At 43.2% G+C, this 18,330-nt stretch overlaps 1 protein-coding gene across 1 annotated transcript in view; it reads right to left on the bottom strand.

Annotated features, from left to right (window-relative positions):
- The window catches only part of CASQ2 (calsequestrin 2), a 105,172-nt gene extending 87,706 nt beyond the window's left edge, over positions 1 to 17,466 (bottom strand). The window contains exon 1 of the mRNA XM_003409607.4: positions 17,140 to 17,466. Within this exon, the coding sequence (XP_003409655.1) occupies positions 17,140 to 17,373 (234 nt within the window). The 5' untranslated portion in view covers positions 17,374 to 17,466. The remainder of the gene's footprint in view (positions 1 to 17,139) is intronic.
- Positions 17,467 to 18,330: the final 864 nt, after the last annotated feature.

The raw sequence follows: 18,330 nt of genomic DNA, 5'->3' as shown, positions 1-18,330 counted from the left end.
TTGTATCGCCTTCCTACATTCCTCTATTGCTTTATCTGTGTATTCCTTGGCTTGGTCCATGTTTTGCCTGATCTCCTTCCTGGTCTCTTGAAGAGCTCTGTATATTAGTCTTTTGAATTCTACTTCCAGTAATTCCAAGGCCTTCTCTTCCTCTGGGAGGTTTCCTGGTTCTTGTTTTGTTAGCTTGCTGGAACCATCATGGTCTGCCTTTTCATGCAATTTGATATTGACTGTTGTCTCCAAGCCATCAAAAAGTTATTATATTGATTTATTTTATGTTTGCTTACTGTGTCCTAGCTTCTTGTTTTGTTTTGTTTTGATATGCCTAAATAGACTGGTTGTGTGAGCTACTTAGATTATTGGTGGCTTTGAAGCTCTCATGTCCTGTCACCAGGTGATTACAGCTGCTATAAGTGTGTGTGCCCAGGAGTCCATTTACTTTTCTTGAGTGGATTCAGCTCAGATGTCCAGGTCATTGGTCACTAAGTGTGTAGTGCAGGCTCTCACCTACAGGGGTAATTGGAGCAGGCACAGGCATCTGGCTGCAGTAGGGGCTTGTGTGCTGAGCAAGTTAGGGGCCTGATGGGTGCTCCTGAGTGCCTAGGTGGAAGGCATGTCCCTTTCCCTAGAGTGCATAGGGGGGTGGGTTTTGCATCCAGATTTTGAGCACCCAATGCTGTTGGATGTAAGGACTGGGAGGCACCGCTTGTTCTCAGACCTTTGCTGTGGGTGTCTGGGTGGAGTGCATACAGCCACCAGTCCTCAGGCCCTTGATGTGGGTAGATGAGGACCCTGCTTAATGGGCAGGGTGGTGTCAAATATCACAAATCTGTCACTCGCCCTTAGCCATTGCAGTTGAAAATAGGCTCCAGGTATATACCCTGTTGTACTATACTAATGAGGGCCTATGCTGCTGAAATGGGCCCAAGCAGGTCTAAACAGGATTGAAAGGCTTTTGAAGTCAGTAGATCCCTCCTGCCTGTACCTAGGAAAAGAGTTAATGCCTGTCCTGAGTTCTCAGCTTAGGGGAGCTGGAAGTTTCTTTTTTCCTGTTTGTTTGTTTGTTTCTTCCCCAAAGCCAAGAGGCTGGCATGGGCATGACAGGTCCCACTTCTGGCCTACAGGTCACAGGAACTGCTGAACGCTGATGGACCTAGACCAGAGCAGAGTGGGGCAGGGGCAGGTGATGGAGAGAGAGGCACTTCCCAGAGAGGGAAGGGTTATTTTGATCCTCCACAGTAGGCTAGATGCTTGCACTTAGCTTTTGCAGATACGGCGCCACTTTCGCCTGGCTCCAGAGGCTTGGGCAGACTCTCTGCCTCTCAGTTTCTCCCACTGTAGAAAACCCATCCTGACCACTACTGCTTGCCTTAACTCGAATAAGCCAGCTGATTCAACCTGCAAGGTGCCAGCCAGGTCAAGTCTGGCACTTCCTTGTTGCTTCTGAACTGTCTCTCCCTCCCCTGTTGCTCAGTCCAGCTTCTTGATTTTGTCTTTGATGTTCAGGGCTCCTAGATTGTCATATATAGTTGATTCATTTGTTTTTTTTTCAGGTCTTTTTTGCAAGAGGGACCACAGAAAGTGTCTGACTATTCTGCCATCCTAGCCCTGCCTCTCACAACAGTCTTTTAACAAATGGTACTGGCAAAACTAGATGCCCATCTGTAAAAAAAAAAAAAATGAAACAGGGCTCATACCTCACACCATACACAAAAATTAATTCAAAATGAGTCAAAGACCTAAATAGAAAACCTAAAATGACAAAGATCATTGAAGAAAAATAGGGCATGCTAGATGCCCTAATATATAGCATAAAGAGAATATAAACCATAACTAACAATGCGTGAACCCCAGAAGATAAATTAAACAACTGGAATCTTCTAAAAATCAAACTCTTATGCTCATCAAAGGACTTCACCAAAAGAGTAAAAAGAAAGTACAGATTGGGAAAAAATTTTTGGCTATGACATATCTGACAAGAGTCTAATCTGTAAAATCTATAGAATACTTCAACACCTCAACAACAAAAAGAAAAAAAATCCAGTTAAAAAATGGGCAAAGGATATGAACAGGTACTTAATTAAGGAAGATATTCAGGGGTCTAACAGACACATGAGGAAATGCTCAAAATCATTAGTCATAGAGAAATGCAAACTACAATGTAATACCATCTGTCTTAGTTATCTAGTGCTGCTATACCAGAAATACCACAGATGGATGGCTTTAACAAAGAGAAATTTATTCTTTCACAGTCTAGGAGGCTAGTAGTCTGAATTAAGGGCACCAGCTCCAGGGGAAGGCTTTCTTTCTCTGTTGGTTCTGGGGGAAGGTCCTTGTCATCAATCTTCTCATGGTCTAGGAGGTTCTCACCACAGGCACCCAGTTCCAAAGGATGCAGTCTGCTCTCAGAGCTTCTTTCTTGGTGGCAAGAAGTCCCTCTTTTCTTTGTTTCTCTCTTTTATATTTTAAAAGAGATTGACTCAATATACAACCTAAATCCTGTAGATTGAGTCTTGCCTCATTAACATAACTGCCTCTAATTCTGCCTCATTAACTTTATAGAGGTTAAGATTTACAACACACAGGGTAATCACATCAGATCACAAAATGGAGGACAACTACAGGATATTGGGAATCATGGCCTAGCCAAGTTGGCACATATTTTGGGGGGATACAATTCAGTTCATGACACCATCTCTCACTCCAACATTACTGGCACTAATCAGAAAAAAAAAAAAATATTGGAGATGTTGTGGGGAGATTGGAACTCTTCAATACATTTCTGGTGATAATATGAAATGGTATAACCACTATGGAAAATGATATGGTGCCTCTTTAAAAAGTTAGAAATGGAAATACCCTATGATCCAGTGATCCCACTCCTAAGAATATATCATAGAGAAATAAGAGCTGTCACAGGAATAGAATATGCACACCCATGTTCATTGCAGCATTATTCACAATAGCAAAAAGATGGAAACAACTGAAGTGACCATGAAAAAATGAATAGATAGACAAATCGTACATACACACCATGGAATACTACATAATGATAAAGAACTATGATGGATTTTTGAAATATCTTACAACATGGATGAATCTGGAGGGCATCATGCTGAGTGAAATAAGTCAATCACAAAATGACAAATATTGTAGGAGACCACTATCATAAAAACTCAGGAAAAAATTTACACATAGAAGAAAAATCTTTGATAGTTATGAGGGAGGGGAGGGGAAATCACTATATAGTAGACAAGCGTTGACTTTGGTGAAGGGAGACAACACAGAATATAGGGAAAGTCAGTACTACTTGACCAAGGCAAAGTCAAAGACGCTTCCTAAGCACATCTTATTACCTTGTGGGACCGAGTTACTGGGGCTGAGGACTGGGGACCATGGTCTCTGGGGACATCTAGGTCAATTGGCATAAGATAGTTCATTAAGAAAACCTTCTACATTTTACTTTGTTGAGTAGCATTTGGGATCTTTAAAGCTTACAGCAGCCATCTAAAATACATCTATTGGTCCCATCCTGTCTGGAGCAAAGGAGAAGGAAGAAAACTAAGGACACAAGGAAAATATTATTCTAAAGGACTAATGAACCACAGCTTCTACCAGCCTGAGCCCGGAAGAACTAGATGGTGCCTGGCACCACCACTGACCGCTTTGACAGGGATCACACTAAAAGGTCCTGGAGAGTGTGGGAGAAAAATGTAGAACAAAATTCAAATTTATAAAAAAAAAATACCAGGCTTACAGGTCTGACAGAGTCTGGAGGAACCCTGAAACCATGGCCCCCAGGTACCCTGCAAACCCAGAACTGAAGCCACCCCCCAAGTCCACCTTTCAGCCAAAGATTAGACAGTCCTATAAAATAAACAATAACACAAGTGAGGAACGTGCCTCCTAGTTCAAACAAGTACAAGAGACAAAATGGGTAATACCTTGCCCAAAAGCAATGAAGAAAAGGTAGGAAGTGACAGCAGAACTGGACTAATGGACATGAGGAACCCAGGGTGGAAAGAGAAAGGGGGAGAGTGCTGACACAATGCAGGGATTGCAACCAATGTCACAAAACAATTTGTGTATAAATTTATGAATGAGAAAAAAAAAGAAGAGAGAAACCCCTGTGGAGTATAGTTCTATTCTGGTACTCATGGTTTTGCCTGAATTGGAGTTGACTCCACAGCAATTGTTTTTTGTTTGTTTGTTTTAGTCCCCTCTCATCGCTTGTCTTCTCTTAAGGGTTTCCTGGCTATTCTTGATTTGGGACTCATTCATTGATTCATTGAGCCCTGGTGGTACAGTGGTTAAAGCACTTGGCTGTTAACTGAAATGTCGGCTGTTCGAAACCACTAGTGGCCCCTCTGGAGAGGATGTGGCAGTCTGCTTCAGTAAAAATTTATAGCGTTGGAAGCCCTATGTGGCAGTTCTGCTGTGTCCTACAGGGTCACCATGAGTCAGAATCGACTCAGTGGCAGTGCGTTTGTTTTTTTGTTTTGTATCCAATCACTGGTTATGCATCATCATTTATTTGCATATAACATCATTTACTTAACCATTCCTTTTCCTGAATATTCTGATTGTAGTTTTTCTCTATTGTAAATATGGCTGTGGTGAACATACTTGTATATACATCTTTGTTATAAATCTCTGATTATTTCCTCAAGATAAATTCTTGTAATGTGGGATTTCTGGGTAAAGAGGTAGAGACCCTTTTAAGACTTTTGGTACATTTTTCCAAATTGCTTTCTTCCCCTGCTTCTACCACTAAAAATTGTTAGCTCTTTGATCTAATTCTTTATTTAACATCATCTGCACATTTCTAGTTTGAACTTCCTTCTTTTGCATATTAATATTTGGATTATTAAGGAATTGACTTGATGGCAACAAGTTTGGTTTGGGTGGTAAATCCAATATGGCTGATGTCCTCATAAGAAGAGGAAAATTTGGGCACACAGGCACACAGGAAGAGCACCATGTGACAACAGAGGCAGAGATTGGAGTATTGCAGCTGTAAACCAAGGAAACCTAAGGGTTATGGGCAACCACCAGAAACTAGGAGACAGGCATGGAACAGAGGTCTCCTTCAAAACCTCCAGAAGAAACCAACCTTGCTGACACCTCGATTGTGGACTTCCAGCCTCCAGAACTATAAGAGACAATATTGTTGTTTATTTAAGTAAAAAAAAAAAAAAAAAAACAGAGAGAGAGAGAGAAATAATTGTAGTACTTGGATCTCATCTCTCACCCCAAGACCAATTAAATCAGAATCTCTGGAGATGGACCCCGGCATCAGTATTTTTTAATAACTCCCTAAGTGATCCCAATATGTAGCCAAGGTTGAGAATGACCACAATTGGCTAAAAACATGTTTTTAAATTTCAAGTGGCAGGTGAAGGGAAAGAGCATTTGATAATACTAGCTATATTTCGAGCCCTAGTGGTGCAGTGGTTAAGAGTTTGGCTGCTAACCAAAACGTCCACAATTCGAAACCCTATGGGGCAGCTCTACCCTGTCCTGTAGGGTCCCTATGAGTGGTGGAATCAACTCGATGGCAATGAGCTTTTTGGGTTAGCTATATTTCAGTCACTGGAATAGGCATTTTATATACATTAATTTCTTAAGTCCACCTCCTGTCTGTCAGTTTGTTATACTGTGCCGGCTTGCATGTTGCTATGAGGCTGGAAGCTCTGCCACCAGTATTACAAATACAGGCAGTTCCTGGGTTATGAACATCTGACTTACAGACACTCATACTTGGCCTTTAACATCATGTAAATTTGCCTTCACTTTGAAAATGATTGATCCAACCCCTAAAAAAAAAAACCCTACTCGCTACAAATTCTTTATCATAATCACCTTCACTTGCTGCATATGCAGCTTTTAAATCATTGAAAAGACTTTGAGCCTTTTCTTGCACTAAGTAAGGCTAAATAAGAATCGTGTGCACCTGTTCCAACTTACCTACAAATTCGACTTAAAGACACAGTTAGGAGCAGATCTCGTTCATAACCCGGGACTACCTGTAACAGCAGGGTCAGCCAGGTGGACAGGTTTCAGTGGAGAATTCCAGACTCGGAAGAAAGGCCTGGTGATCTACTGCCGAAAATTAGACAATGAAAACCTTATGACTTATAAAGAATATTGTTCAAAATAGTGCTGGAGGGATGAGTCCCATCGATTGGAAGGCACTCAAAATACACAGTGGCTGCAAAAATGGGCTGAAATATACTAATGATCATGAAGATGGCACAGGACCAGGCAATATTTTGTTCTCCTTGGGGTCGCCATGAGTCAGAACCAGCTTAATGGCAACCAACAACAGCAATTTCCTAAGTAGTAACTGACAGAACCAGAATAATAATACCTGATACTTGTACAGTGCCTTAATTCTTATTCACTTCCACCCTTTTAATTCCCTTAATTCATTGAGGTAGTTGATTTTATAGATAAGTCAAATGAGATGAATCTCTATGAATTCCCAGGATCAAATCTAGAGCAAGTAGAAGAGAAGCACCTCAAGTTCAGGTGCTCTGACTTTCTAGTCCTCTGCTATTCCCCAGCACTGCTACTTCATCTGAGGTCAGATGTATGAGGATTGTGATCTCGAAGTGCACACAAGAGCCAAGCTGATGATGATGGGTGTATCACAGAGCCTGAAGAGGCTGCAATCAGTCCCAGCAAAAGACTACTTTTCGCTGATATCAACTTCGCTCTGATCAATTCAGAGACTGAAATGGTAAAAAAAAAAAAAGGGAGCTCAGTTCTTTAGGGATCTTGGCAGATGAGAGCAGTGATAATAAGACATTTACCAAGCAGAGGCAGAACCCAGAGACCTACATTGCAAAGCGTTCTGATTCCTGATTCTGCATAGACGATGGAACCAGTACCCCCCATCCCCCGCCCCATAGGTCTAATGGGTAATCCAAGCTAGGATCACCACCTAAAAGTTATTGGAAAATAACCTGTCTACTGGCACTGGAAAGTTGGCTGTAACAACAAGCCTTCCTGCTGGCGGACAGGCTATTTTCCAATCATTTGTAGGTGGTGATCCTGTCATTTAATATCTAAGAGGCCTTGGGAGAGAGTGCCTGGGCAGGTTGTGAGTGAATGGCAGCAGAGTATTCCCACATCTTTTATGTGGTGAGCTGAAGTGAGACCTCCTTAAGCAAGAATTGCAGAAGGCAACTTTTGAGGGAATGCCAAGGAGCAGTCTCAGACCTTGAGCCCCGACTGATGCCTGTTGAAAAAGAACAGTCAGCCAGGAGTGCAACTATCAGGGACGATGGGGCTATTTTTGTGCCAAGGACCCAGACTGCTTGCCAGTCCAAGGGACTTGGCTTACCTTAAACAAACTAACCAATTTTTATCATTTATGATGTGGAAGATATTGCTCATTCACCATTCATCCATCCATTCATTCATTTCTTCATGCTAAGATTTCTGAGTGTCTGCTGACTGAAATAAATATTTAATGAATGGATATTTCTAATAAGGAATTCACATACTTACTTTCATGTTATAAAACACTCACCCACGTGTTCCTTAAAAGCGAGGTTGGTGAGACTTTGTCTCACGTATTTTGGACATGTTATCAAGAGGGACCAGTCCCTGGAGAAGGACATTATGCTTAGCAAAGTAGAAGGTCATTGAAAAAGAAGAAGACCCTCAACAAGATGGATTGACACAGTGGCTGCAACAATGGGCTTGAGCATAACAACGATTGTGAGGATGGCGCAGGACCAGGCAGTGTTTTGTTTTGTTGTACATGGGGTTGCTATGAGTCAGAACAAACTCATTGGCACCTAACAACAGTGACAACATGCCCTGAGAAAATCTTCTGTAGCTTTCCTTACTCCAATAAATGTATATTGGTAGCAGATGGCCTATTTAGTTGCTCTACCCCTTCATCCTCCAAAACACACATACAAAGGTAACAAATAGCATCCACTCTGAAAACAGAATGTGACATACAATGCCCAGAAATCGTAAAACTGAGCCCTGAGGGCCACGCATGTCTCTTTTCCCCTTTCCTTCTAGAGATGGCTTAAGCTGCCATGAACTTGAGCCTATGTAAGTGTGAAGCTGACTGTGAAGAAGATTTTGTCCTTCTCCTTCCTTCTTTTTCAGGTTGGAATGCTGCTTCCCTAGAGGTGGAGTTGTGTAGAGGAAAAGATATGGGCATTGGAGTCAGGGATAAGATCTGTGTGAAGACAGGAGGGGGAGGAGGAAGGAGTAAATATTCTCCATCCCTGGCTTAGGTGTTTAGGAGAAGGGTGATACTGTTCCCAGACACCTCAGGAACTGGTAATGTGGATGCCATAGAACTTATGCACAGTCAGCCCCAGCACCTTCTAACATCAAGGTACCTTCCTGCTACATTTTTATATCAGTATCACCAGTTCATTCATTCAGTTGTATTTTGACCCATAAGCAATTACTTAATCCTTGCCCAGTGTGAACTTGATTCAGTTTTTTTTTTTTCCCCTACTCCCTATTACTAGTTTTACAGAGTCTCTGGGTGGCACAAACAGTTATGTGCTCAAGGCTAATCAAAAGGTTGGTGGTTTGAATCCACCGAGAGGTGCTTCAGAAGAAAGGCCTAGTGATCTGCTTCCAAAACATCACAGCCACTGAAAACCCTAGGGAGCACAGTTCTACTTTGAAACACATGGGAACACCATGAGTTGAAATTGACTTGTTGGCAACCAGCTTTTTGGTTACTACTAATTTGCTTTAAATTTAGGTTGGCCTCAGGATACTTCCAGTTTAGAGGGGAATATCCAGCACATGTCTCCATTGGAAGAAAGAATAAGTTAAAAGGAGCCTGAAGGAAACTGGAAACACTTCTCAAAGTGAGTGAGACTGAACTGTGACTTAAAATGTGAAGGGAGCATAATATAACAAATGGTATTGATGAGATTGTTGAATATTTCAGACACAGGCTGAACAAAGCCTCAGAGACCAGAGGGAGAGTTGAACATGGGGGAAATCAAGAAGCTGTGATCATGGGCAAGTCACTCCTCCTCTCTGGGACTCATCTGACCATGGGAAAGCAATATGGCATCAATATCCCAAGTCCCTGAGCTCGCTGAAAGTGGCCTGGTTTCCTCAGTGTGTAAAATGATGGGTTCGGGCTGGGTCGTGTCAAAAGTCCTGACTGAAATGGAAGGTGTGGGGGTCAAAGCAGCCTCCACTTGTTTGAGTACACTCCCTGTGCCAGAAGCCATGTCATTTACCCTTGACAGCAACACTGTTATCTCCACTTTACTCATAAGAAAACCAGACGCAGAGAGGCTTTTTCATTTGGGAATTGAACCCAAGTCTATCTGAGGAAGCCCATGTTGGAGCACACCATCTCTCAAGCACTTCAACTCAAGACAAGATTGGTGATGTTGGAGGACTTTCTCTGCTAATATTCATAGAACATGATATGAACAGTGGCTTGCCCAGCAGGTTCCAGGGGAACGAGGAAGCAGGAAACAAAGGAGTCGAGAGGAATTGAATTCATTGCCCAGATCCCCCTCTTGTGTCTCTGAGGCCTCCAATGCTAATAGGATTTGGCCACTGTGGTATGACTAAATTTGCTATATGAGCTGAAGCTGAAGGAGACAACATGCAAAATTACAATTCCTTTTATAGTTTGTGTTGGCATCTGTCATGGATTGAATTGTGTCCCCCTAAAGTATCTGTCAACTTGGCTCGGTCATGATTCCCAGTATTGTATGACTGTCTACCATTTTGTCATCTGATGGGATTTCCTGTGTTTTGTAAATCCTATCACTACGATGTAATGAGATGGATTAGTGGCGGTTACATTGATGAGGTCTGCAGGATTAGTGTCTTAAGCCAATCTCTTTTGAAATATAAAAGGGAGAAGTGAGCAGAGAGCATGGGGACCTCATACCAGCAAGAAAGCAGTGCCAGAAGCAGAGTGTGTCCTTTGGATCTAAGATTCCTGCACTGAGATGCTCCCAGGCCAAGGGAAGACTGATGAAAAGGACCTTCCTCCAGAGCTGACAGAGAAATAAAACCTTCCCCTGGAGCCGGTACCCTGAGTTTGGACTTCTAGCCTACTGGACTGTGAGAAAATAAACTTCTCTTTGTTAAAGCCATACACTTGTGGTATTTCTGTTACAGCAGCACTAGATGACTAAGACAACATCCCAATAGAAAAATGGGGAAAAGGTATGGAAAATAATTCAAGGAAGAAAATAAAGTAAATGACAACTAATTTTATGAAAAAAAAATCCAATCTAGCTAGTAATCAAAGAAATGGCCATTAAAACAACAACGCAAATCTAAATACACAAAGATTTCAAAAACCATGAAAATTGTGTCAGTATCTAAAAATAAGGAAATTATTTTGAAAATATGTATGGTTATATAGTGAAATGCTATGCTGGCATTAAAATTATTTTTTAGCTAGTTTAAACAGAGAAGAAAATATTCTTTGATGGTTATGAGAGTGGGGAAGGATGGAGGGAAAGGGGTTTTCACTAATTAGATACTAGATAAGAACTATTTTAGGTGAAAGGAAAGACAACACACAGTACAGGGGAGGTCAGCACAAATGGACTAAACCAAAAGCAAAGAAGCTTCCGGGGGTTTGGGGACCACGGTTTCAGGGGACATCTAGGTCAATTGGCATAATAAAATCTATCAAGAAAACATTCTGCATCCCATTTTGCAGAGTGGTGTCTGGGGTCTTAAACTCTAGGAAGCAACCATCTAAGATGTGTCAATTGGTAACAACCTACCTGGAGCAAAGGAGAATGAAGAACACCAAAGACACAAGGTTATTATGAGCCCAAGAGAGAGAAAGGACCACATAAACCAAAATCTACATCGGCCTCAGACCAGAAGAACTAGACAGTGCCAGTCTATAACTAATGGCTGCCCTGACAGGGAGCACAACAGAGAACCCCTGAAGGAGCAGGAGAGCAGTGGGATGCAGACCTCAAATTCTCTTAAAAAGACCAGACTTAATGGTCTGAGTGAGACTAGAAGGACCCCGGAGGTCATGGTTCCCAGACCTTCTGTTAGCCCAAGACAAGAACCATTCCCAAGGCCAACTCTTCAGACAGGGATTGGACTATGGGTTAGAAAATGATACTGGTAAAGAGAGAGCTTCTTGGCTCAAGTAGACACATGAGACTATGTTGGCATCTCCTGTCTGGAGAGGAGATGAGAGGGCAGAGGGGGTCAGAAGCTGGTGGAATGGACACAAAAAGGGAGAGTGGAGGGAAGGAGTGTGCTGTCTCATTAGGGGAAGAGCAACTAGGAGTATATAGCAAGATGTATATAAATTTTTATATGAGAGACTGACTTGATTTGTAAACTTTCACTTAAAGCACAATAAAAATTAAAAAAAAAAGTAAGGAAGCTTTGTTGCCATTGAATCAATTCTGACTCATGGCGACCCCATGTGTGTCGTAGGGGATTCAATGGTTGATGTTTTGGAAGCGGATTGCCAGGACTTTCTTCCAAGGTGATGCTAGGTGGACTCGAACCTCCAACCTTTTGGTTAGCAGCTGAGTGCTAACTGTTTGCACCACCCAGGGACTCTTTATTGCCAGAAGCCCACAGGAAATCTCTCCTTGTGTTTCATTGGCCCAAACTGGCTTGGGCCTTTCTAGCTCTGATGCAGTCATCATAGGGAGGCATGGCGAGGGGGGTGATTTTGGCCCCTCAGGGACATTTGGCAATGTTTGGAGACTTTTTTTTTGTATTTAGATGAAGGTTTATAGAGCAAACTAGCTTCTCATTAAACAATTCATACACATAAAAATTTTTTTTTTGCAAAAAAAAGACTAATGACACAGGAACACTCACAATACAAAGAAAATTTTTAAAAAGCAGGAAACAAAACTGTATAAATGAAAAACTGAAAAATATAATGCTTATGCATAGGAAAAAATACTGAAAAGACATCTATCAGAAAATTAGCCATGTTAATTTCTCAGTGGTTATTTTTATTGCCTTCTTTATTCTTTTCCACATATTCTAGCATTTCTACGTTAGTATACACTGTGTTGTGGATTAGGATCACCAGTCATGTAATCTTAGGCAAATCACGCCTCTACAGGGCCACATCTATGAAACGAGGGGTCAGAACAAACTAGATGATTCAGAAGATTCTTTTGAGCTCTAACATTTTATTCATTCATTCAACAAACATTCATAGAACATCTGTATTGAACTTTGTACCATGCACTGACCCTAGGGCCCTCTGGAGCTAGTGCGAGACCAAACTGGGATGCAAGGTTGGAGCACGGGGTTTCTTAGAGTCATTTTACTTGCTCCTTTTCTGCTTAAGTTTTAGTGGCCTTACATCCTCTTCCCCTTATCAAACCCTGTTCTCACGACAGATTTAAAACTTGGCCACATGGAGGCGTAAATGACTGGTAACATCTTAAAGTACTATCTCTCCCAGACAGACTTGTTTATGTGGGGATCAAAATTTGATACTATAGGAATGAGGCTCATATGGTCAAATTTGAAGAAAAAGCTGGTGGGTGGGAAAATACTTGAAACACTGGGTGGTGTAAATGGCTAATGCTTTGGCTGCCAACCAAAGGGTTGGAGATTCAACTCCAACCAGAGGTGCCCCAGAAGAAAGGGCTGGTGACCTACTTCTGAAAAACCAGCCATTGAAAACCCTGTGGAGCACAGTTGTTCTCTGACACACATGGGGTCGCCGTAAGTCCGAGTTGACTTGATGGCAACTGGTTTATCAGAACTTTGCTCTTGTGGTTCCCTCCCCTCCCCTTGCTTATTTACCTGGTAAATTCCTACCCATTTTCACAGACCAGTTCTTCCCTGTCACACCTTCCACGTCACTCCCAGAGTCAGCTCTTCCTCTGTTGTCTGCATTCCCAGAGAACCTTATAAACAGCTCTACTAATGCAGTGACCCCATTGCGCTGTAGCTTTGTGCTTGTATACCTTCTTCCGTATTAGGCTGTGAGCCACCTGAGGTCTCATTCTCCCTGTATCCACGGCATCTACCCAAGGCCCAGCACAGAGTCAGTACCTGACACGTGTACAACTACTTGAACTGAATTTCCAGGGCCCCTAGCAGACAATAAGGAGCCCTGGTGGTACAGTGGTTAAGAGCTTGGCTGCTAAAGGAAAGGTTGGTGGTTCAAATCCACCAGCTGGTCCTTGGGAGAAAGATGAGGCAGTCTGCTTCCATAAAGATTACAGCCTTGGAAACCCTATGGGACTGTTCTACCCTGTCCTACAGGATCGCTATGAGTCAGAATCAACTCCACAGCAACGAGTTTTGGTTGGGTTTAGCAGGCAGTGAACTCCTCTCCCTGTGGATGGGGCTGTTTCTGGGCCCTTTCACTGCCGTCCGTTAAAGCAGACAGAATGTTCATGACCCACCACAGTTGCCTTTGGGTTTTTATCAGAGTGGGTTAGCCCTGCATGATGATTAATGAACTTTTAATCCCTAAACCAGTGTTTTTCAGACTGAGGGGAGCAGCTCACCATTGGAAACTGAAATTGATTTAATGGATCAGGACCAATATTTTTTCTAAAGTGAAACAGAATAGAATAGAACAGGAGGAAATAGAAAAGAAAATAATAATAATAAGCCCAAGTGTTCTATAAGTAATAAAGCTAAGTATTGTTCCATGAAATTTTGTTTCAGTTGTGTCTGTGTGTATATGCGTATGCCCATGTGCTTGTGTGCCCTGGGTCACGGTGGGTTATGATAAAAAAAAAATGTTGAAAGCCACCTTCCTAAACTACCAGGAGGGAAAGGAGCCCTGCCTCTCCCTGTAGCTGCTTGGCCCATGGCAGAGAGCACGTTGCTATGTGGATGTACAGTTCCGGGAACTGCTTCTTCTCCATCCACTCCTGCAACACAACCGTAGCCCCTGGAACTGGTAGAGTACTTTTGTTAGAGTAGGTTTGGGACCCAGGGGAGTAAGAGGGCAAAAATACTTGTTTTGACAATGAAGAAAATTTTGAAGTTCACGCTTGCCTTCTCTTTCCACCCATGGGATTCCTGGAGCCATTTTTGTCGTGGATTCTGAGAAACACAGCTTGCACCTGTATCTTGACAAATGCTCCCCCACCCCCAACCCTCACTAAGGGGCCCATGCCCCCTTTTGAGTTTGGACATATGCATGAGCAGTGCCTCCAGGGCTATGTGTTTCAGCCCGAGGGCTCAGTAAAACCAAACAAAACTAAACCCATTGCCGTCGGGTCGGTTCCGACTCACAACAACCCTATAGGACAGAGTAGAACTGCCCCATAGAGTTTCTAAGGAGAGCCTGGCAGATTCGAACTGCCAACTCTTTGGTTAGCAGCTGTAGCTCTTAACCACTACACCACCAGGGTTTCCGAGGGCTCAGTAGCTCTATTTAATCACGACTCTTGCAACCCTTCTGGACAGGGTATCCAGCAACTCCATGCACATGGGTTCATTTGATTCCAGGAGTGGTGCAGTGTAGGGGCGAAGGCTACCTTCACCAGCACTAGTGAGACCTTCAGCAACTTAGCCTCTTTGTGCCTCAGTTTCTCCATCTGGAAAATGGGGAATGTAACTGTGCCTACTTCATAGAATTATTGTAAGGATCAAATCAGCTAACATGTATAAAGTACTCAGAACAGTCCTTGCACATAGCAAACATTCAACAAATGTTAGTTGTCATTATTTAATCATATTTAAACCTTATAGTTATTGTTTTTTCCATATTTGTAGGTAAGAGAGAAATCAAGCAACCTGCCCTAAGCCATCTGTCTAGGAAAGGCAGAGCTATAACTTAAATCAGGATCTCCTCGCTCCGAGGGTGGTATTCTTTTCCCTTAATGATGGCTCGTTCCAGCTTTAGGAACCTGTGGGGCAGCAGACTACCTGCTGTGCTAATCAGTCTGCCCAGCCAGGTGGCCACCTGCAAAAGGGGCACTCTTAGAGGTGTCTGGAGGAATGGCGAGGCCCAGGGCAAGCCCCTTCTTGTCATTTTGCTTGGTCTTTGGGGGAGATATGTTTTTAGAGGATACACACACACACACACATACATACGAACATGTGTATGTCGTTGTTAGTTGCTGTCGAGTTGATTCTGACTCATGGAGATCCCACGTGTGCAGAGTGGAACTGTGCTCCACAGGGTCTTCAAGGCTGTGATCTTCTGGAAGCAGACTGTCCGGCCTTTCTTCCAAGGTCTCTGGGTGGGTCAAACCACCAACACTTCGTCTAGCAGTCAAAAGCTTAACCGTTTTAGCCACCCAAGGGCCTGTGTATGTATGTACATACATACATATATATATGTATGTATATATAGCCCTGGTGGCACAGTGGTTAAGAGCTTGGCTGCTAACAAAAAGGTCAGCAGTTCAAATCCAGCAGTTGCTCCTTGGAAAGCCTATGGGATAGTTCTACTCTGTCCTATAGTGTCACTATGAGTTGGAATCGACTGGATGGCAACAGGTATACGTATTTTTTTAATATGAGAGAGAATCAGAAATGGGAGTCATTGCACTGGGCACCCGAAGGCATTCTTTTTGAGTTCTAGGCTAACTGAGCAGTGATGAACAGGTAGTCCTTATGCCCTCAATTAACTTTTCTATAAAAATCTCTCTCAGTAGCTGAGTCCTGCAGTTTGAGACAGGTATGGTAAGGTAACTGACGATTCCACAGGCTAAGCAGCTGTTATATGTCCTATTTTTTTCCAGCTTAAGATTTTTCCCATTTGCATAGTGCAAAGACCTAATAGCTGTCCCTGCTTTGTTTCCCATTTGCAACTCGCAGAGGGAACTGAACTGTCACAGTCAGCCCTCAGGCTGGAGTCTGGGGCGGTGGGGGGAGGGGGGATGGGGGGAATATAACCTTGTAGTGGTGATATTTTTAAAACTTTTAGCATTATGTCAGTTAGAGCTCCCTCTAGTTAGCACACAACCATGTATAAATCCTGTAAAAATAGATGTTTGTACGATGATCAGGAGACACTTACGATTCCGAAGTGCTTTTAGAATCATCAAAGACATGTTTATATGTTTGGTATGGTTTTTCCGGATTTTATTACAGTCAAAAAAAAAAAGATTTTTTTTTTTCAGAATTCAAATCCACATGAGTTTTATATAGTAATTCTGGCAATCTAAGTATTTGGCTAACCTGAGTTCTCTGGTTGGGCTGGTCAATAAATTGCTGTGATTTTCAAATAACCCCTTTTTATAGGCTTGCCCTGAGCTGGGCTGGATGTAGGGGCTGCTGAGGAATCCTTGGCCCCCATAGAACTCCTAAGTGTAAACGATCTTAAGCTGTCCAGGAGGAGATATGAGAATCATTCCTGGAGCATGCACACAGAATGAGGTGACAGGCCCCAGTACCAGGTTATAAACGGACCATTCAAACAGATAAAATAAGAACTGACTTCAGCATTTGCCCTAAACCCACACCAAGAACTTTCTGAGAAAAAAAAAAAAAAGTCCCATTAATGAAGGTGCAGTAAAGACCTTCACACATTTGTACTGCGTAATGTGTGATGCTCCCCACCCGACCCAGAAAGAGATGCAAGGTCAAATGACTTTTGTTTCTCCAGGATCATGGGGGATTTAAGGGGTTGAGGCGTGGGGGATTAGTACCCTGTGTGAAATCCATAAATGATCCCTGAGTTTTATTTCAGCCAACAGTTTTAACATTCAGAAAAACAAGTGACTGGGACAATAACCAAAACAACCTATTGCCATCAAGTTGATTTTGGCTCATAGTGACCCTATAGGGCAGAGTAGAACTGCCTCACAGGGTTTCAAGGAACAGTTGGTGGATTCGAGCTCCCGACCTTTTGGTTAGCAGCAGAGTTCTTAACCACTGCACCATCAAGGCTCCTGGGATGATAGCCCTTGGAAAATCAAGAGATTGTAATGTGAAAGACTTTAAATGACATTCATGCATTGTACAAAGTCCAGTTATCTCCATTTTAAGAGTACAGATCCACCTTGCATTGCTTGTTTGTCCCAGCTTTGCAGCAAGAATACCTTCAGATATATGTGAGACTAAAATGCAGACAGACTTTGGTACATATTCCCGCTGCTGCACCCCATATCCCAAGCCTTGGCCAAAGACGCAACTAGGCCCCGTGCTCACTTAGACAACTCAGTCAGCATGCCCCCTGCTTACCTCAAGGACAATCTCTTTCAGTTGGAACTGTTTTTGCACCACCTTATCTGAAGACACAGGCTCATGGTAGTAGAGGCAGAGCATGTTGTATTTCTTCAGAACCTGCTTGAAGTTCTTCTCAGTGAGACTTACCACGCGGTCCTTCCCGTCGTAGGTGGGGAAGTTCAGCCCCTCTTCTGCCCTGCAGGAGGACAACAAGTAGACCCCCAGAAGAAACAGGTGAGTTCTCTTCATTTGGGAAAAGTTTTGTTTTTGTTTCCCAGGAGAGAGGAAAGAAGACTGTTGGAGGCCTTGCTGAGTTGTAGGGGGAACAGAGAGAGGCTGATTTTGTCTCTCTTCTTTGCCCTTCCAGACTCTTCACCTCCGTGGGTCCAGCTCGCTTTGTAATCACGGGCTCAGGACAAAGAGCCCAGAGGCTCACACACACACATGCGTGTGCGGAATCAGAGCCAGGCAGGGGAGGCTGGGAGGCCAAGCCCTAGATAACTTACATAGTTCTGCCCAGCCCCTGTCTCATTAGGAGCTCCATTTTTAGGAGGCAGTTGTTTCAGGCTAAAAATAAATCATGCAATGAATAAAAAAGATAGATATGACACTGTTGAGGGATTCGCTGATACAGTCTGTCAGCGTGGTGGAGAAGAACGAGGCCGGAGGGAAAAGAACGGCATGTGTGCACAGGGACTAAAGAGGCTGGAAAGGTCAGAGAATAGAAATACACTCACGAGGGGGAAGAGAAAATGAGAGGAGAGAGATTAGGGAGCCTGACACCAACGAGCAAACGGAGAGGTTAGAACATACAGAATGCCACGCCTATATTATTGAACTGTTAAATTATTCTAGGGAAGTAATTCAGCCCGTGCCCCTCTGGCAGGCTGCTCATTCTCTGCCTGCTCCCTGCTGGCATGAGAACAAAGCTCAGCCCCGAGGTGGACTTCTGCTCACTAGATACGTGCCATTCCCATCTCCCATCCTCTCCTCTTAGAGACTGAGCTCTGATGGTGCTGCTGTGCCAGGCACATGGGGCTCTGCCAGTCACTGGGTGAGGGATGTGAGGACATCTCTCCCACCAGGTTCAAGTCCTTGCACATATAGGGCTCCACAGACCCAGTCCGCCCTGGGCCATCGCTGAACTCTGCTGCGTCCGGTCCCACTTGAAAAGAAAAATTCTATAGGCCCCCTGAGAAACCCTTA

Source organism: Loxodonta africana, chromosome 3, assembly GCF_030014295.1.
Source record: "Loxodonta africana isolate mLoxAfr1 chromosome 3, mLoxAfr1.hap2, whole genome shotgun sequence".
Lineage (NCBI taxonomy): Eukaryota > Metazoa > Chordata > Mammalia > Proboscidea > Elephantidae > Loxodonta > Loxodonta africana.
The sequence above is the reverse complement of the archived record's forward strand: the minus strand, read 5'-3'. Positions and strand labels throughout refer to the sequence as shown.